Below are 21,520 nucleotides of genomic sequence, written 5' to 3'. Positions count from 1 at the left end.
TGGTTAACACGGTGAAACCCCGTCTCTACTAAAAATACAAAAAATTAGCCGGGCGTGGTTGCAGGCGCCTGTAGTCCCAGCTACTTGGAAGTCTGAGGTAGGAGAATGGCCTGAACCCGGGAGGCGGAGTTTGCAGTGAGCCAAGATTGCGCCACTGCACTCCAGCCTGGGTGACAGAGCGAGACTCCATCTCAAAAAAAAAAAAAAAAAAAAAAAATCAGTAGAATTTCTATATGCCAGCAGTGAACAATCTGAAAAAGAAATCAAGAAAGTAATCCCATTTACAATAGCAGCAAATAAAGTTAAATACCCAGGCATTAACTTAATCAAAGAAGTGAAAAATCTGTACAATGAAAAGTATAAAACACTGATGAAAAAAATTGAAGATGACACCAAAAAAATGAAAAGATATTCCATGTTCACGGATTGAAATTGTCAATATTGTTAAAATGTCCATGCTGCCTAAAGCAATCTATAGATTTAATGCAATCTCTATCAAAATACCAATGGCATTCTTCACAGAAATAGAAAAAAAATCCTAAAATTTTTATGGAACCACCAAAGACCTAGAATAGCCAAAGCCATACTGAGAAAGAAAAAAAAAAAGGAGGAATCACATTACCTCACTTCAAATTATGCTACAGAGCTATAGTAACCAAAACAGTATGATATTGGCATAAAAACAGACACACGACCAATGGAACACAATAGAGAAGCCAGAAACAAATCCATACACCTACAGTGAACTCATTTTTGACAAAGGTGCCAAGAACATATATTGAGGAAAAGATAGTCTCTTCAATAAATGGTGCTAGGAAATCTGGATGTACATATGCAGAAGAATGAAACTAGACCCTGTCTCTCACCATACACTAAAATCAAATCAAAATGGATTAAAGACTTAAACCTAAAACCTAAAACTGTGAAACTACTAAAAGAAAACTTTGGAGGGACTCTCCAGGACACTGAAATGGGCAAAGATTTCTTGAGCAATATCCCACAAGCACAGGCAACCAAAGCAAAAATCGACAAATGGGATCACGTCAAGTTAAAAAGCTTCTGCGCAATAAAGGAAACAATCAACAAAATGAAGATACAACTCAGAATGAGAAAAAATCTTTGTAACTACTCATCTCACAAGGGATTAATAACCAAAACACATAAGGAGCTCAAATAACTCTACAGGAAAAAATCTAATAATCCAATTAAAAATGGGAAAAAGATCTGAATAGACATTTCTCGAAAGAAGACATACAAATGGCAAACAGGTATATGAAAAGGCCCTCTCAACACCATTGATCATTAGAGAAATGCAAATCAAAACTACAATGAGATATCATCTCGCCCCAGTTAAAATGGCTTTTATCCAAAAGACAGGCAGTAACAAATGCTGATGAGGATGTGGAGGAAAGGGAATCCTCATACACTGTTGATGGAAATGAAAATTAGCACAACCACTATGGAGAACAGTTTGGAGGTTCCTCATAAAACTAAAAATAGAGCTACCATACAATCTAGCAATCCCACTGCTGAGTATATACCCAAAAGAAAGGAAATCAGTATATCAAAGAGCTATCTGCACTCCCATGTTTGTTACACCACTGTTCATAATAGCTAAGATTTGGAAGCAACCTAAGTGTCCATCAACAAATGAATGGATAAAGAAAATGTGGTACATGTACACAATTAAGTACTACTCAGCCATAAAAATGAATGAGATCCTGTCATTTGCAACAACATGGATGGAACTGAAGGTCATTATGTTAAGTGAAATAAGCCAAACACAGAAAGACAAACTTTGCATGTTCTCACTTATTTGTGGTAGCTAAAAATTAAAACAATTTAACTAATAATGGAGATAAGAGTGTAGAAGGATGGTTACCAGAGGCTAGGGAGAGTAGTGAAGGGTTAGGGAGCAAGTGAGGATGGTTAATGGGCACAAAAAATAGTTAGAAAAATGAATAAGACCTAGTATTTGATAGCACAACAGGAGGACTGTAGTCAATAACAATTTAATTGTACATTTTTAAATAACTAAAATAGTATAACTGGATTGTTTGTAACACAAAGGACAAATGCTTGAGGGAACGGATACCCCAGTTACTATGATGTGGTTGTTGACATTGCATGCCTGTTTCAAAGTATCTCATGTACCCTGTAAATATATACATCTTCTATGTATCCACAACAATTAAAAATTAAAAAAAGAATCAGTTGTATAGTTGGTTTTATTATACATACCTTTTTTTTTTTTTTTTTTTTTTTGGAGACAGGGTCTCACTCTGTCACCCAGGCTGGAGTACAGTGGTGCAATCATAGCTCACTGCCACCCCAAACTCCTGGACTCAAGCGATCCTCCTGCCTCAGCCTCCCCAGTAACTAGGACTACAAGCACAGGCCACCATGCCTGGCTAATTTTTTTAATTTTTTTTAGAAATGGGGGCTCATTATGTTGCCCAGGCTGCTCTCAAACTCCTAGGCTCGAGTGATCCTCCCACCTTGACTTCCCAAGGCCCTAGGATTACAGATGTGAGTCACCGTGCCTCATCACTGGTTTTTTGTTTGTTTTTGAGACAGAGTCTTGCTCTGTCACCCAGGCTGGAGTGCAGTGGCACGATCTCAGCTCACTGCAACCTCCACCTCCCGGGTTCAAGAGATTCTCATGCCTCAGTCTCCCATGTAGCTGGGACTACAGGCAAGCACCATCACAGCTGGCTAATTTTTTGTGTTTTTAGTAGAGACAGGGTTTTGCCATGTTGGCCAGGCTGGTCTCGAACTCCTGACCTCAAGTGATCTGCCTGCCTCAGCCTCCCAAAGTGCTGGGATTACAGGCGTGAGCCACCGGACCCAGCCTTGTGCCTCACCATTGTTTTCATTATACATATCTTTGATTATAGTAAAAGTTCCACTGCCTGTATAGCCTGTTTGTATATGTTGCTATCACCACTTCCTCAATCATGGATGTTCAAAATCTCAATCATCTTGAACTCTTTTCCCTCCTCAACTCTAAGTTTATCACTCACCAAAACCTGTGGATTTTTCTTCCATGAAGTTTCTCTTAGAAGAAACTTAGAGTTATACTCCAAGCACTGCAGTAGCGGAGCTAACTCTAAAATATTTTGTGTCATACAAGAACTCTGAAAAGGATATAAAAACGAAAGACTTTCCCAACTCATGTCAATTCTTCACACTACACAGTTTTGACATGTTTGAAGTTGATTCCAAGATCTGAAACATTCCTCTTCAAAGGAAAGTTAAACAGTAGCCAACTCTGAGACGGTAATTACAATGCAGGAGGTTTACTAAGGAGTATTCGGTGGATCAGCACCTGCAGAAGGGAAAGGGGGAAACTGCACTAGGGGAGAGAGCAGTGGGGCTGCAATGCAGGCTCCAAAGAAGCATCCACCAGGGCAGCTCAGAAGCAGTCAGGGCCAGTGAGAGTTGTCCTGAACTGGGGCGAAAGGGCTGGACCTTCATACCCCACGTCAATCAGTCACATAATACAGGCCATCCCCAGGAGGGAGGCCACCATGGGCAAGGCAATTCTCTAGCTCATACGATCATCAGAGACAACTGGCTCTGAAGGCAGTCGGGCACAACACTCCTAGCAGCTTTCGGGAAAAAGTCCTTCATCCCTAAAGAGCGATCTGGGCCCTAAAACACAGCATCCACCACAATGTCCCACATTGGAATAAAATAGAAACAAACTGCAGTGAGCTTCGCCCCAACAAACCAGCACCCTCCATTATTGAGAGTTACTTATTTTTCATTGTATTAAGATAAATCATCAGGGGTTGACTATTATGCTAGCTCCATAACTGGAGGAAGCAATGTGCTTCCTTCCTGCCCTGGTCTGATACCAGCTACCACCCACCGGCAGCAAATTTACAAAGATGAAGAATGACGGGGGAGGGGTGGTAATTTATTTTTATCCAATGACATCAGCAAGGAGAAAGTAAAAAAACAGTTGGGAGTCTACAATCCAAATGAGGCTCTCGGAGATTGACTAATTGGAGGCCAAGCATTCTGGCACTTCAAAACAAGCTAAACAGATTTGAAGTGCAGGAAATCTCATTTCATAGTAGAAGTGTTTTTTGTTTTGTCTTTTGTTTTTAATGCAGCTCTGAATCAAGTCAAATCTTTGAGGAATTCTCTCACCAGAGAGAAGTTGGACGAGCAGTTCAACTGCATGCCTGGGTCCTACTACTCAGACACATGACCTTATCTGTTCACAGATGCAAGAAAGATACAGAGCTAGAAACAGAAGTCCTACCCAGGCCAGGCGTGGCAGCTCACGCCTATAATACCAGCACTTTGGGAGGGCTGAGGCAGAAGGATCCCTTGAGACAAGGAGTTCAAGACCAGCCTGGGCAACATCGTGTGACCCCATCTCTATTAAAAAAAATAATAAAAATACAAAATACAAAGACTCTTCCACAACGCTATGGTGTAGGGACAAAGATGTCCCACCCACCCCTATTTCTTGCTGGATCCAGGGAGCGACTCAGAGGATATGTGGACACATCCAATCTAAGGCCTACTCACTGGTCTCATGTGTCCTTAATAAAAAGTCGATTTTAAGTACTTGACATTTTTTTCTGCTGATCTTCCCTTTAAATTTACAAATACAGCTTGGAATTTCCTAGGCACTTATGAAGTCCTAGCATAGGACTTATTTGAAAGTTCTATTCACTTAGCAATAATTTACACAACCAAAACATAAAATCAGGGGCAGCGGGGAGGAGAGTGGGGGCAGCATAGATGAGAGAGGAATAATAATCTCTTTCTCTGCTGTTGCTAGGTTGAGAATTAAATAGATAGTATTTGCAAATTGTTGTGAACATTTTTCTCCCTTTTGGCGAGGCTCCATTCAGACACGGGAAATGGTCACCACCTCTTGAAACCCAGTATGGCACTCTTTTAAATCACTAACTAAAGACACACTCTGTTATGTAAGGTTCTTCTTAGTGTTTTTATAGATAACTTTATAAAACTCCAATCATTTCTGTGTATAACCAGAGACAATCAATCTCAAAACCCTTTCAGATGCTTTCTCCTTCCCAGGGCTGCTTAAGCAACTCAGAAGAAACCTTGTTTGAAGGCTTCGCATTTGGCACAGCCTGAGAACTGGCCATTTGATTTACAAATAGAGTCAAAGCTATTTTTAAATTGTGTAATAAGCACACACAAAAACTAACCTTTCCTTAACTTTTTAAACATACTCTGTAATACCATTATATGCTGCCTCTTCTGACATCTGTCCTCACCAAATAACTTTGGAAAATCATTGAAGGGAAGGAGTAGTGTGTAACCGGAAATCCAACTAGGTACAGAAATACTCTCTATGAAAAAAAAAGTGGATTTTCCACTAGATATATATATATGCCTGACTTAGTGTTTGCTGCTTAATTATTTTTGGCAGCCTTTTGCTACTCAGTCTTATGCAATAATAAATTTATTATCACTTTTTTAGCTGAAAATTTTGATCTCTTTATCAATTTACTAAATTTTTTTCCTCATTCTTCAGCAGTTTCTTTGATCAACAGATAAGGTAAGAAATAAGGGTTTTCCCCCAACAAATTCATGGAAAACAAAACTTTAAAATACAATTATTTTTTTGAGACAGAGTCTCGCTTCGTTGCCCAGGCTGGAGTGCAGTGGCATGATCTCGGCTCACTACAACCTCCGCTTTCCAGGTTCAAGCAATCCTCCTGCCTCAGCCACCCTAGTAGCTGGGATTAGAGGCATGCGCCACCATACCCGGCTAATTTTTGTATAAAATACAATATTTTTTAGAGAGTGAAATAATAGACATTGGAGATTCATATGGCAGGGAGGTGAGGGATAAGAAATGACTTAATGGATACAACATACACTATTTGGCTGATGTTTATACTAAAAGCCCAGACTCCACCACTACCCAAAATATCCATGTAAGAAAACTGCACATGTACCCCCTAAATCTATAAAAATAAAATATTTTAAAAACTTAAAGTACGATTTTAAAAATACAATGTTTCTGCTTCACAGTTTAATGTCACTTTAAGGCAAAAAAAACTATTGGGTAAATTCAGTCTACACAGAAAACACAAGTATTCTGAGCAAAACAAAACCAAACAAAAAATCTCCTTTGGTCCCTTACATATTCCTTTTATATTTTTCTCTCTTATTTCCCTTTGTTTACAAATATCTTAATAAATTTGAGTTTCATAAACAAAGTTTTGTTCCATTGTCTAAAAAAAAAGCAGGTTAAACACAAACATTGAGTAAAAAAAAAAGCAGGTCAAACACAAACCTACTAAAAGTAAAATAAATAAAATGGTACACTATAAAGTAAATGTTAGGTTAAGTACAAATGAAAAACCCAGAGTCAAGCAAGGTTCTTGGCTGCTAAATGTACGGGGCATTTTTAATGGCAGGGTCAGCAATCCACAGCCTACAGATCCAGTCTGGCCCACGCCTGTTTTTTGTACAGTTCATGAACTAAGAATGGGTTTGCATTTCTAAATAGCTGGGGGGAATATCAAAAGAAGAAGAATATTTCATGATAAGTAAAAATTATATGAACTCAAAATTTCAGCATCCGTAAATAAAGTTCTGCTGGTACACAACCATGCTCATTTGTTTATGAACCGTCTACAGCTGCTTCCGAGCTATAAAGGCAGAGTTGAACAGCTGCAATAAAGACCTGAAGGTTGGCAAAACCTACACGCTTAGCATCTGGCCCTTTACAGAAATTTTGCCGACCTCTGTGGCTCTCTTTAGGGAGATTTTCTTCTTCCTCAAGGGATAAGGGATAAGGGTGAAGATCTACCTAAGCCAAAATGAGTCATCAGCAGGGAGACTTGGACTCATGCCACAGGCTTGTGGTCAGGCATCAGTATTAATATCTGATACTGAGAAACACCAGGTACAACATAGTTAACATTCCCTCGGTGTCTTCTATGTACCAAGCATTGTGATAAATGTTTTAAAGATGTGAACTAAAAAAAAAATAGAAAAAATTGGGCAGTATGGCCATTTTCAAGATATTGATTCTTCCTACCCATGAGCATGGAATGTTCTTCCATTTGTTTGTGTCCTCCTTTATTTCGTTGAGCAGTGGTTTGTAGTTCTCCTTGAAGAGGTCCTTCACATCCCTTGTAAGTTGGATTCCTAGGTATTTTATTCTCTTTGAAGCAATTGTGAATGGGAGTTCACTCATGATTTGGCTATCTGTTTGTCTGTTATTGGTGTATAAGAATGCTGGTGATTTTTGCACATTGATTTTGTATCCTGAGACTTTGCTGAAGTTGCTTATCAGCTTAAGGAGATTTTGGGCTGAGACAATGGGGTTTTCTAGATATACAATCATGTCATCTACAAACAGGGACAATTTGACTTCCTCTTTTCCTAATTGAATACCTTTTATTTCTTTCTCCTGCCTGATTGCCCTGGCCAGAACCTCCAACACTATGTTGAATAGGAGTGGTGAGAGACGACATCCCTGTCTTGTGCCAGTTTTCAAAGGGAATGCTTCCAGTTTTTGCCCATTCAGTATGATATTGGCTGTGGGTTTGTCATGAATAGCTCTTATTATTTTTAGATATGTCCCATCAATACCTAATTTATTGAGAGTTTTTAGCATGAAGCGCTGTTGAATTTTGTCAAAGGTCTTTTCTGCATCTATTGAGATAATCATGTGGTTTTTGTCTTTGGTTCTGTTTATATGCTGGATTACGTTTATTGATTTTCATATGTTGAACAAGCCTTGCATCCCAGGGATGAAGCCCACTTGATCACGGTGGATAAGCTTTTTGATGTGCTGCTGGATTTGGTTTGCCAGTATTTTATTGAAGATTTTTGCATCGATGTTCATCAGGGATATTGGCCTAAAATTCTCTTTTTTTGTTGTCTCTGCCAGGCTTTGGTATCAGGAAAATGGCCATACTGACCAAGGTAATTTATAGATTCAATGTCATCCCCATCAAGCTACCAATGACTTTCTTCACAGAACTGGAAAAAACTACTTTAAAGTTCATATGGAACCAAAAAACAACTCACATTGCCAAGTCAATCCTAAGCCAAAAGAACAAAGCTGCAGGCATCATGCTACCTGACTTCAAACTATACTACAAGGCGACAGTAACCAAAACAGCATGGTACTGGTACCAAAACAGAGATATAGATCAATGGAACACAATAGAGCCCTCAGAAATAATGCCACACATCTACAACTATCTGATCTTTGACAAACCTGACACAAACAAGAAATGGGGAAAGGATTCCCTATTTAATAAATGGTGCTGGGAAAACTGGCTAGCCATATGTAGAAAGCTGAAACTGGATCCCTTCCTTACACCTTATACAAAAATTAATTCAAGATGGATTAAAGACTTAAATGTTAGACCTAAAACCATAAAAACCCTAGAAGAAAACCTAGGCAATACCATTCAGGACACAGGCATGGGGAAGGACTTCATGTCTAAAACACCAAAAGCAATAGCAACAAAAGCCAAAATTGACAAATGGGATCTAATTAAACTAAAGAGCTTCTGCACAGCAAAAGAAACTACCATCAGAGTGAGCAGGCAGCCTACAGAATGGGAGAACATTTTTGCAACCTACTCATCTGACAAAGGGCTAATATCCAGAATCTACAAAGAAGTCAAACAAATTTACAAGAAAAACAAACAAACAACCCCATCAAGTGGGCAAAGGATATGAACACACACTTCTCAAAAGAAGACATTTGTGCAGCCAAAAAACACATGGAAAAATGCTCATCATCACTGGCCATCAGAGAAATGCAAATCAAAACCACAATGAGATACCATCTCACACCAGTTAGAATGGCAATCATTAAAAAGTCAGGAAACAACAGGTACTGGAGAGGATGTGGAGAAATAGGAACACTTTTACACTGTTGGTGGGACTGTAAACTACTTCAACCATTGTGGAAGACAGGGTGGTGATTCCTCAGGGATCTAGAACTAGAAATACCATTTGACCCAGCCATCCCATTACTGGGTATATACCCAAAGGACTATAAATCATGCTGCTATAAAGACACATGCACACGTATGTTTATTGCGGCATTATTCACAATAGCAAAGACTTGGAACCAACCCAAATGTCCAACAACAATAGAATGGATTAAGAAAATGTGGCACATATACACCATGGAATACAATGCAGCCATAAAAAATGATGAGTTCATGTCCTTTGTAGGGACATGGATGAAGCTGGAAACCATCATTCTCAGCAAACTATCGCAAGGACAAAAAACCAAACACCGCATGTTCTCACTCATAGGTGGGAATTGAACAATGAGAACACTTGGACACAGGACGGGGAACATCACACACCGGGGCCTGTCGTGGGATGGGGGAAGGGGGAAGGGATAGTATTAGGAGATATACCTAATGTAAGTGACGCGTTAATGGGTGCAGCACACCAACATGGCACATGTATACATATGTAACAAACCTGCATGTTGTGCACATGTACCCTAGGACTTAAAGTATAATAAAAATATATATATATATATAAAAAGATAATAATTTTAAATCAAAGTTCTTAACTGTGTAATAAAAGAAAATAATAACTAATATTTATTAAATTAGGTGTCTTTTATGTGCCAAAAAAAGAAATAATTGGGTGACATTAATTTTAATAACATATTTTAACTCAATATGTCCAAAATATTAACATTGAACATGAAATCATTATTTTAAAATCATAAGTTTTATTGCATTTCTTGGAACTAAGTATTCAAAATCCATTATGTATTTTATACTCCTGGCACATCTCAATTTGTATGAGTCACATTTCAAGTGCTCAAAAACCACATGTGGTTAGTAGCTACCATATTGGATGATACAGCTCTTAAGTATTATCTCATTTAATCCTCTCAACAATGCTACGAGGTGGGTACTACTATTAGGTGATGCTAGGGTTCAAGTTCTAGTGTGGTTCCTGAGCACCCATTCTAACCCACTGTGCCTCCCAAACAGTGCAGGACAGACCCAGCTATTCCTTCCAAAACAGTAGTGCAAACATAACCTCATATCCCTTCCCTCCTTGTTCCTCCTCTGTAGCTTACTCCACTCTCATTTACTATTTGGATACACCCACTCTTTCGTCTGTTCTCTCTTATCCATGTTGTTACTACCTCAAGCCCCTATGTAGCTACGTAGATAACCGTTCCTCTTAGACCATTCCTCTTCAACTGATCCATAAATAAAGTTTAAGGATGGGCTACAGAATCCTTCGCAGCATTCATACCACACTCCCCAACTCCCATGGCCATGGCAGACACAGCTAATTCATCCAGTTCTCTAGTCCAGTAAACCCACGCTTGACTTTGAAACTGTCAACACAGCACCCGAACAAGCCTCTATAATCAACGTGGGAGGACACATCAAATGAAGCCTACTCTGCTTCCCTGCGAAGAGCACAGGCACAGGAACCTCATGTGGTCACCAAATATTTATGTCACCCAGCATTGTGCCATAGGCAATTTGGTGCTGAATAAATTTGAATTGCTCAGAATAATAAATTCCCTGTCTTATCTATATTCCTGAGGAGCTTTAACATATATTGCAGTGAAACTTAAGTTTGTAATACTAAATCATTTCTGCCAGCTATATTTTCATAAATGTAAATTCCTAACACAGCCCTGCCAAAAGGGAGCTACTAGGTGTTCTTTAAAAATTTTCCTCTTCATTTATTTTCAAGCTCTTTACCAGTCTGGTTTTCGGATTTTAATTTATGAATCGTTTCTTCAGAACTAATAACCTATAGACCTGTCATCTACCTACCTACTGCTACCCCCTCCACCAAATCTTTGACCAATTTCACCCTGAGCCTTGCAACGGAAGAAAGTCTCCTCATAGAATTCTCCGAGGTAAGTGAAGAGTGAAAGAGATAGAGCAAGACCAAGATCCACTTTAATCCTCCTAGACAAGTTTTATCATTGCACCTTGGTCATCTTGGCCCACACTAAGAGTGAATTACGAATTCACTGACAACCATGGCAGTAATAAAGTAACTCCACCCAGTCCTCTCGAGCTTCAACTGAGGCATATCTTCATCGTAAACAGCCCTTTCCTCTTCTCTCTCCTCCCTGTGTTAGCTCTCCCAGATACAAATATGACTTCCTGCCCCTGTATTCTAATTTCCTACAATCCAGCGGTGACCCAGTTTAGGGCACCACCAGGGAAGATCTCCAATCCTGTGTTTCTCATTCTGGTCTGCCACTACTTTTAACTTTTACCCCCATTTCCTATAAAGTGGTGGCCAGATCTGTGCAATTTACAAGTCGGTAAATAAGTTTTCCTAAAACTGTATTTCAATTTTATTCTTCATCTCAATTTCATACCTCAAAATATTTCTTTCCTTAATGATTCTCTTCTATTTCTTTCTTTCTTCAAAGAAGAAAGTATGAGGGTTTTTTTAAGGATAATCCACTTGCCTCTGCCCCAATACTGATCTCACCACTTCTAACCCAGGAATTATCCACCCTCTCGTTTGCCTTAACCACTTTCACCTTTCTAATGTGCCTTTTGAGAGACCGTCCACCTCTCTCCTTTCAACCACCAAACTTCTGGAAAGAATACATTTTGATTATATTTTTCACCATCCATTTATTCCCTCAAATTTGCTTTTGCTTCCAACATTCAACTTAAAGCCATTTACTTGAGGGTCACCAATGTTCTTTCCTCTGTCCTCATCTTCTCTTCTCTGACCTGAGAGAATTGATTATTAACTATTAAACCTTCCTTCTTGGAACTTCTTCTTCCCTTGGCTTCTGAGACATTTTCAATTTACCCTTCTCTGATTGCTCGTTGTCTATTCTTTTCTTTTCTTTTCTTTTCTTTTCTTTTCTTTTCTTTTCTTTTTCTTGAGACAGGGCCATGCTTTGTTACCCAGGCTAGAGTACAGCGGCACTATAACTGTAGCTCAAGAAATCCTCCTGCCTGAGCCTCCTGAGTAGCTGGGACTAAAAGCACATGTCACCACGTCCAGCTAACTTTTTTTTATTTTTAGTAGAGATGAGGTTCCAATATGTTGTCCAGGCTGATTTCAAACTCTTGAGCTCAAGTGATCTGCTCACCTCAGCCTCCCAAGTTGCTGGGATTACAGGCATGAGCCACTGTGTCTGGTCTTTTCCCCTTCATTAACTTATTTTCCTCTTTCCAAGCTTCTCTCAAAAGTCTTGTTCTTTCCATGGGCTCTGTCTCTCTTGTGCATCTTATGTATTTCCAGGACTTCAAAATATTGTCTGCCTCTATGAAAATAATGCCTAAATCTCTCTCCCCAGCTGCAATTTCAAAACTATCTGCTGGACATCTCCACCTGGATGTCTCCCCAAACTCATATCCAAAGCAGAATGAAACATCTTTTCAGAAAATATATACACAAACCCCTATCTCCTTTTCATAACTGCTACACCAGCCAGCAGCTCTTTCCTCCGGCACACCCTTCCCGTCTCTAGTACGTGAAGTAACTGTTCCCTCCAAATGCCAAATATGTCAGCAGAGGTGGGACATTTATGAATGGACATCTGTATAGCTCTGGAAGTAAAAGATAATAGTACCAGGCACAGGCTCACATACAAGAAGCACTATTTACAAACCGCATTGTATTTTTTATACAAAAAATAAAAACTACTCCAGCCTTCTGCACTTTTAATATTATATTATCCTTCTGGGACCTCTGAATGTCCTCCAGTGCCTTCCTTTCTCTTATTCCCCACTCCCCATTCATTCATGTTTCACATACAGCAAATAATCAATAAATAATATATTAATGAGAAGAAATGTCTGTGGGGAAACAACTAGTTTCAGCATTATAAAGCCCTCTTCACAGGACATAAAGGATCAACAGTAACCCAGCCCAAATTCTTATGGGATCTGTTTTCTATTTCCACCACAATCCTTCAGTGAGTCACTAGGACAGTGACTCATTCAGTGCTAGAAGAGGAGCAGCACATGTTTAATTTGGAGTTTAAAGAATCAGTGTGTTCACTTTTAACTTCACCCAATCGTTGATTCACAATCAAACCCCAAGTCATGTTTCTCTGCGGCTGAAAATGAACACCAGCGCTTAGGGTTGAGGGTTGCTTAAAAGCAAACATGAAAGTCCACGAGGAGCCTTCCCTCCGCTGCCATGAATCATCACAGGCTTGCAGGGGCATGCTACTCACCCTCGAGCTTTCCAGTATTTGGTCGAGTACAATTTGTGAGATACCAAAGGGCAGTTGTTCTCATTCTAATGTGACTAAGAATCACCTGTGGTCATGGTGGAACATAAAGGTTAGATTCTCTTTTTTTTTTTTTTTTTGAGATGGAGTCTTGCTCTGTCACCCAGGCTGGAGTGCACTGGTACGATCTCTGCTCACTGCAGCCTCTGCCTCCTGGGTTCAAGCGATTCTCCTGCCTCAGCCTCCCAAGTAGCTGGGACTATAGGCGCCCACCACCACACCTGGCTAATTTTTGTGTTTTTGGTAGAGATGGGGTTTCACCATGTTGGCCAGGCTGGTCTCGAACTTCTGGCCTCAAGTGATCCACCTACCTTGGCTTCCCAAAGTGCTGGGATTATAGACGTGAGCCACCACACCCAGCTGAGATTCTTGATTCTTACCCATGTCTTGAGGGAGGCCATGAATCAGCCTTTTTAATAAATACAATTTGGACTTTGAGAAACACAGCAACAGAATTTAGTTTTTAAAAGGTCTATGAAGCTTCTAACCCAGCCCCCACCCCTTATACAGAACCATTAGTGCATAAAGAGCAACTCCACCTTGAGCTAAAATAAGAAACTTTCATAGTATGCAAGTAAGCATTTTTAAACTCCTTAGTTAGCCCTATTTTCTTCCATATCAGAAGAATCAGCATTTGTAAATATATCTTAGGTCTTAAGCTCAGTTCTCCATATGTTAGGAAACTTTTGTAGAGTATAATGGAAATAGCACTGGACTGCAAATTTGGGAAACTGCAATCTGTTTCCAGCTCTGCTACCAATAAGTGATTTGACCTTGGGAAAATCCCCAGATCCCATGCCTCACCTCAGTCTCCCAGCCATATATTAGGCTATTGAATTGGCTTATCTTTGAGGTCCCCTCCAGCTCCAAAACTCTATGAGGCTGAAAGTAAATTAAGAGGAGAGCTGGCATTTCATTTTGTAATTCTTTCGATTCAAATTAGATTTCATTAGATCCAGGTCTATCTACTGCAAGCAAATGTGAAAATGATTTTAGTGGAAGACAACTGCAACATTGCATCAATATCCCAAAATCAAGGAAATAAAAATACTTCACTCTCTTCCCAGCAATAGAAAACCTTATGGTCTCTGGACCTCAGATACAACTAACTTCAAATTCAGGCTTCACCATTTACTAACTGGGTTAACTCAGAAAAACTAATTCTTCTCTCTTTGCCTCAATTTCCTCACCTCCAAAATGAAGACAAGAGTATCTACTTCATCAAGTTGTTAAAATTAAATATAGTGCATAAAGTCCTTGGCACTATGAGGAAACTGGATATTTAATATGTTAAATCCCTTCCAATCCCCTCCTAGGGATGTGTCTTTTATAGAGTTCCCGGTTCAACATTGTCACAATAGGTGATTAATAATTGCCTTTGACATAAACTGTTGCTACTCTCTTCTAGTAACAATAGCTACCATTTTCTTGAATAATTCCTTTGTGTTAAGTGCCTTGAATATGTTACCTCATTAATCCTCACAATATCCATATAATTGTATAAGGCAGAAACCACTATTTTTCAGATGATGAAACTGAAGCCTAGTGAGATCATGACTGCCGACAGCCACACAACCACTAAGTGGAATGGCCAGCACCTGTGCCCAGGTAGCCAGGCTCCAGAGCCCAGGCACATTGTGATTATGCTGTGGTCCTTTATTCTCAGGTACCACCTACCTGTTAATATACATCACACACAAGAACAAAGACGATGTGTGAATGAAAAGCCTACACCCTTTAAAAATAATTCTAACATAACTGCAGGTTCAGACTGAGTTATGTTGGCAAAGCTGCCTGTGAAAACCTGCTCTGGGAGATCTGCCCACACACTACACTAATTAATCTACTTTCATAAAGACCATGGGACTGATTTTTATCAACGAGGCATGAAATGCATGTTCAGGAGCTTTGTTTCCACCAGAAAACCATCCAAACCAAATTGGATGATTTTTTAAGTTTTTCAGCTAATATCTCAATTTTTAAAAATTTCCCACCCTTACTGAGCCAAGATGGAAAATAAAATATACCATAGTCAATGTGAGAAAGACAACAAAGGAAAAAATAGATTTTTTTAAAAATCTTTAAAAAAAGGTTAATACTCCATTAACTCTCCAGGATTTTAGGTCAAAAAGAAAAAGCAAGTTACAGACACATTTATAGAGCACATTCCACCCCAGTAACTCAATGGGAAGATGGAAGTAGGATTGGCAGCATTTAAAAAATGGTGCCCCCAAACCAGCAGGCACTCACCTGGAGATGCCCATGCAGAGTCCCCAAAATTTCAGTAGGCATTTTCAGTTTAGGTTTTTGGGAGTTTTTGGTTTTGAGGGTTCTTTTGTTTTTGTTTTTGAGATAGAATTTCACTGTGTTGTCCAGGCTGGTCTCAAACTCCTGGGCTCAAGCAATCCTCCCACCTCAGCCTCCCAAGCTCTGGGATTACGGTTGTGAGCCACTGCACTCAGCCTCTAGCATTTTTTCTTAAATCAGGTTTACATGAAACTAATGATGATGAATTCATTAATGAGGGAGAAAGGCTATATTCTTTATTACTTGAAGTGACTCTTGTTCAGGAAAACTACTGAAAGTTTACAAATGAAAATGTCAAATTGTAGCAAGAGAAGGGAAAATAAAACAGAAATTATGGTTTCAAGGACATCATGAAAATTAAATTATTTTATATGCCTTAACAGATGAGAGGACAGTTCTCAAAATGTTCTTAATTTCTTTTTTCTTGATTTGGCAAGGAACTCCTTTCACAGTAAGGAAAGAGAAAAAAAATATGGGAAGAGACAAAGGGACAGACTCACTCTCCACCCAATACAGTAATCTGACTTGATTTTAAATGCCAATAGCTGCGCCATCTTCTCTCCTCTGGTAATTATTACCTGCTGAACTTTTACTACGTTTTGCCAATTATGTTTATTTAACTAACTCTTTATGCAAAGGAAGATAAGATTAGGAACATAGTTCTAATCACTATGGAGCTGATGGCAATGATGCTGATAGTGGTAGAGGCAGTGACAGTGGTAACAGTGACAAGCAATCTTTTGAATCTCACTACTAGAAAGGCATTGATACACCTTCCCAGAACTCTGCAAAGTGTAGCAGAAATACTTTTTCTAAAGGTCTATTATTCACCAAAAAAAAAAAAAAAAAAAGCCCATAATCACTGGGCGCGGTGGCTCACGCCTGTAATCCTAGCACTTTGGGAGGCCGAGGCAGGCAGGTCACGAGGTCAGGAATTCAAGACCAACCTGGCTAACACAGTGAAACCTCGTCTCTACTAAAAATACAAAAAATTGGCCAGGCATGGTGGCACATGCCTGTAGTCCCAGTTACTCGGAAGGCTGAGGCAGGAGAATCGCTTGAACCAGGGAGGCAGAGGTTGCAGTGAGCCGAGATCGCACCACTGCACTCCAGCCTGGGTGACAGAGTGAGACTGTGTCTCAAAAAAAAAAAAAAAAAAAAAAACTATAATCAATCCCCAATAAATGTAGAATTAATGTATTTTTAAATGAATAACAGTAATATAACCTACACTCCTGGCCATAAAAGTGGAAACGTAAATAAAATCTCCCCCATATCTGTCAAACAAACAAATGAACTCTTCCCTGAAGAAATGCCATACTTTTTCACCTTTATTAAATACATTCTCCATTTGAACAATTTAGTTATTACTATTTCCAACACAAAATGAGCCAGAAATCTACTGTGGTTTGGGTAAAACACCTCCCTATCCTGAGGATTTCTAAGAAATCCAGAACTGCTGGAAATAAGCTACTAAGACACAGTCTACTGCCTTACCCAACTTTACTAGAAGATAAATCTTTATTAAAACCAACCTTCTGTTGGGGGGCCGGGGGTGGCTCATAGGAAAATGAAACAATCAGGCTCATACCCGTAATCCCAGCACTTCGGGAGGCTGAGGCAGGAAGATCGCTTGAGCCCAGGAGTTCAAGACCAGTCTGGGCAACATAGCAAGACCCCACCTCTACAAAAAAAAAAAAAAATTTAAACCTAGCATGCTGGCACTTGCCTGTAGTCCCAGCTATTCAGGAGGCTGAGACAGCAGGATCACTTGAGCCCAAGAATTCCAAGTTGCAGTGAGCTATGATTTCACCACTGCACTCTGGCCTGGGCAACAGAGCGAGACCCTGTCCCTTAAAAATAAAAGGTATTTATTTGTTGGTGTTTGGTGTTTATGTGATGGAGAAAAAACAAAACATGAATCCACATCCAGATACTTGAAGATCCAGACCCCTGATTTAGAAGTCCTGGTTTATCTACATATTGTTACAACTGGAGAAGCCAGATAAAGCAAAGGATGTGAAGACAAGCAGGGAGAAGTGTCTTGATCCTCAAGTCCTCACATTACAGGAAGCATCTGCTCTGAGAACAATAACTCCCAGCCTCTGATAATACAGTAACATTCTCCTTTGAAACAGGAGAGTGCTCCTAGCAATGGCATTTTCAATGAAACTCTAGGTCAATAGAGTCAAAAACAGCCCATGAAAGAAGCAGCATTTTCCCTCTTTCCTTCCCACAGATCCATTCTGCTCCCAGGACAGCTTTGCCCGCCCCAGTCTTGAGTACTTGAACTTTCCCATGGGCATACAAGGAACCCTTCTCCCAAAAGAAGATCTAAGAATAAAGCTGAAAACCAAGCCACAACAACATGCACACCAATGCAGGTACTATTTGTTGCAAAAAAAAAAAGAGAGACTGATAACAGAGATCACAGAAAAGACCTAACAGGTGAAATTCTAGAATTAGAGTATATAAATATCCAAGCAAAGCTCAAATATTTATCAAAAACATCCATATATATTCTGGATCTCTGCATTGCAGGAAAACTGCCACACTAGTGGAGCCAATATTATAAATTCTTTTTTTTTAACTTTTATTTTAGTTTCAGGGATACATGTGCAGGTTTGTTATATAGGTAAATTGCCTGTCATAGGGCTTTAGTGTACATGTTATTTCATCATCCAGGTGATAAGTGTGGTACCCAATAGGTGGTTTTTTAATACCTTCCCTCTTCCCACTCATAAATTCTTAATGAATAAATAATGAATGTGGAACTACCTTAAGTATTATGTCCTGTGATTTAATATTTCAATATTTTCTTTAGCGACTATCATAAGATCAGGGGTCATTCATTTTCAGAAATGATAGTCCAATAACGAAAGTTAAAGTCTGTCCCCATGTAAAAAGGAAATGGACTTTCTGCATCCTCTTCTGCAGTATTATTACACTAATAATATTAGCAATTGTTGTTTATTGCATGCCTAAGAGGTACTATATACAGATTTTAACTTTATAACTGCCCTGGGAAATCAGTTTCATTATTTCCATTTTATAGACGAGGAAACTGTGGCTCAAAGCAGTTAAGTAACCTACCTAAGATCATACAACTAGTAGCAAAGTAGTACCAGGATTCAAACTCAGATCTTAAGGGCTAACCTATACTTCCCCTCCAGGGAAATAAGACCTCCCACTTCCCTGACATTGCTTCTATGAGGGACAAAAGTGACTTGCCCCTACACACACCATCTCTTCCTGACTCCTATTCCAAATATACCTACCCAGTGAACTTCCAGTGGGGAAAGAACCACAGATGCAGATAAACTTTTACTTTTATTTCATTTCATGATGGTGTTCATTTCTCTACGCTTGTAGAGAATAAACACTTATGTAATGAATACCATCCACCCTTCATTACGTGCCTTAAATGTTTTTTTTTCAAATAACTCTTAACATTATAAAAATGTATGTCTCGGCCAGGAGCAGTAGCTTAGGACTGTAATCCCAGCACTTTGGGAGGCCAAGGTGGGTGGATCACTTGAACTTAGGAGTTCGAGACCAGCCTGGGCAACATGGTGAGAGCTTGTCTCTAAAAATAATTATAAGAATCTAAAAAAAGAAAAAAACGCAATAAAAGTTTATTTTAATGAAAAATGTTTTAAGTATTTAAGTATGTACCTCTTCCTCCCAAAATTATTTTTCCCTTAGCACTGAAAAAGAAGACATTCATTGGCCCAATTTAATCTTGGGCCATGTCAAAACCCAAACTTGAAACAAGAACCAAACTTGGTTCTGCTACAAATGACTCCCACTTTCACACTATTTTCTTTTTTTCTCTTGTTTTTTTAAAACTTAAGAAATATTCCATAAAACTGGATTTTAACTATTGTGTAGCTTTTCCTTTCCTTCCTACAGGCCTATTCTGTAAAATACTTTGCACTCAATAAATATGGTTTTGTGTTAGAGACTAGCCCATTTCCTCTTCTGGGGCACACATTAGCCTACACTTCCCAGCCTCCCTTGCCTGTGAATATGAGCAGTAGTGATGTAAGCTATTTCTAGGCCTATCCCATAAAAACCTTCCGTATGCTCTTCCCATGCTCTTCCCCTTCTCCCATGAAGAAACTCCATGATCTTCCCCTGCAGTCTTGGGAGCCATGTGATGATAATGGAGCCACAAAATGGAAGGAAACTGGGTCTCTGAATCTGCACTTGGAAGAGCATCCAGGAACACCATCTAGGACTTTACATGAGTGAGAATTAAAAGTATATTAGGTAAGATACTGCAAATTTGGGGTTTCTCTGCTATACTACCTAACGCATGACCTTATTAACATATTCCAGTTATTACTGCAGAAGGGTAAGACTTTATGCTGTTTATCTTACCTTTTTCAAAGACTCCTTCTGCTTCCAGGACAGAGACAGTGAGGTTTGATGCTGTCTTGAGCAGCTCCGCCTTCACAGTCACCTGTGAGGGGCAGTGTTCCAGAAGCTCCACCCCAATAGTCACATTTCCTCCGGGCCTGATGATCCCTGGGGCTGTCACCAGAAACCGCGGCCTAAAGAGTTCCCAACAAGGGAAAAACAAAGTTTCTTATCCTCACAACTCCTATCTTTTGTGACCCTCAGATTTCCTAGTGCGATAGGCACTCCATACCGTGCCAATTGCAGTTGTTTCCGTTAACATTGCCCACTGCTCTATTTAGCAACTGAATTGAAATGCTACTGAAACAACAATAATTCCCATAAATCAATTTTAATGCAGTAATTCATGCATCACTACTAGAGGAAGGCCTGTGTTATTATTTCCATTTTATAAACCACGAACCGCACAGAAGGAACCATGATGTAAATGGCTTGCACCGGGGCATACTGGAGTTATTGGTAAAGCAAAAGTCTCTAAGCTTCTCCTTTACAGAGGACCTTATCCCAGCGTGATTATTTTCTTGTTGTTGTTGTTTTTTTTTAACTAAGATTTTGCCTGTTTCTTATTCAAACCTTTATCCTTGAGTAGCTGCCCAACGAGGGTAAAAAATTATTTAACCAATACCATTAATTGAAATATACCATTTGAAAATAAACTACAACTGGTGAAAATTCCAGGTATAGCGAATCATAAAAGAAGTCACTAAAGCAGCACTTTCTCTGCTATAACTAGGGGTTAGGGCTCAACTACAGAAATCTTTAGGAATGAATGGGGCTTGCCATTATTGGGTGCTGTTGTTTTCTTCCTATAATGTCTGCCCCTGAACCCATACATCAGTCCCCTCCGCCACACTTTGGCAATGCTAAGGTTGAGACATCTTGGTTAGAAAAAATATATCATGTCTTTGAGAGAAGAATCGCAATCTGGGAGCAAAAAGTTGAGAAGCAAAAGGCAGAGGCAATGTGGACTAAAAATAAAATGACTCTCTTCAGAAAGTTGTTATGGCCGGGGAGACGCTTAAACAACTTCATGAGGGGAGAAAGTTAACTGTCCCATGGAGAGCCACGCTGAAGCTACATATGGTCAAACCTCCAAGCCAGTACCAGGCTGGGGACTGCAGCCGCGAGGGCGTTTCCCACCCGCTGCTGCACAGCAGCCGCCACCTCCCCGAAGCCCTGGCCCAGAGCCGCAGAGCGGCCCAGGCCCGCGCGCCCGCGCGCCCCCCGCGCGCCCACGTTCCTACCCGGGAGCCACGGCCAGCGCGGCGGTGCACACGCAGAGGAGGTGGGCGGCGGTCAGGAGCGGTGGGCCCTGCATCTCGACGGCGTCTGCCTGGGCTACAGTCCGCTGCCGGGGAAATTCGCGGGCACCGTGGGGTGTGGCTTGCCACCTCCTCCCTGATTTTTTTTCCCTCTTAATTCGAGTTTAGTAATCTGAAATGGGCGCGCCTAACAGCAGAGTGAGAGATCTAAATTGAGACAGGACTTGGAGGCTCCACCCCTCCCATCCCCATTACAATGGCGCTTCTCGCTGCTGTGGCAAAC

At 40.0% G+C, this 21,520-nt stretch overlaps 1 protein-coding gene across 1 annotated transcript in view; it reads right to left on the bottom strand.

Annotated features, from left to right (window-relative positions):
- The window catches only part of CD109 (CD109 molecule), a 135,862-nt gene extending 114,447 nt beyond the window's left edge, over positions 1–21,415 (bottom strand). The window contains exons 1-2 of the mRNA XM_518588.8: positions 21,220–21,415; positions 19,937–20,109 (exon numbers count right to left, since the gene is read on the bottom strand). Coding sequence (XP_518588.3) covers positions 19,937–20,109; positions 21,220–21,293 — 247 coding nt within the window. The 5' untranslated portion in view covers positions 21,294–21,415. The remainder of the gene's footprint in view (positions 1–19,936; positions 20,110–21,219) is intronic.
- Between the last annotated feature and the right edge of the window lie 105 nt (positions 21,416–21,520).

Source organism: Pan troglodytes, chromosome 5 (genome assembly GCF_028858775.2).
Source record: "Pan troglodytes isolate AG18354 chromosome 5, NHGRI_mPanTro3-v2.0_pri, whole genome shotgun sequence".
Taxonomy (NCBI): Eukaryota; Metazoa; Chordata; class Mammalia; order Primates; family Hominidae; genus Pan; species Pan troglodytes.
The sequence above is the reverse complement of the archived record's forward strand: the minus strand, read 5'-3'. Positions and strand labels throughout refer to the sequence as shown.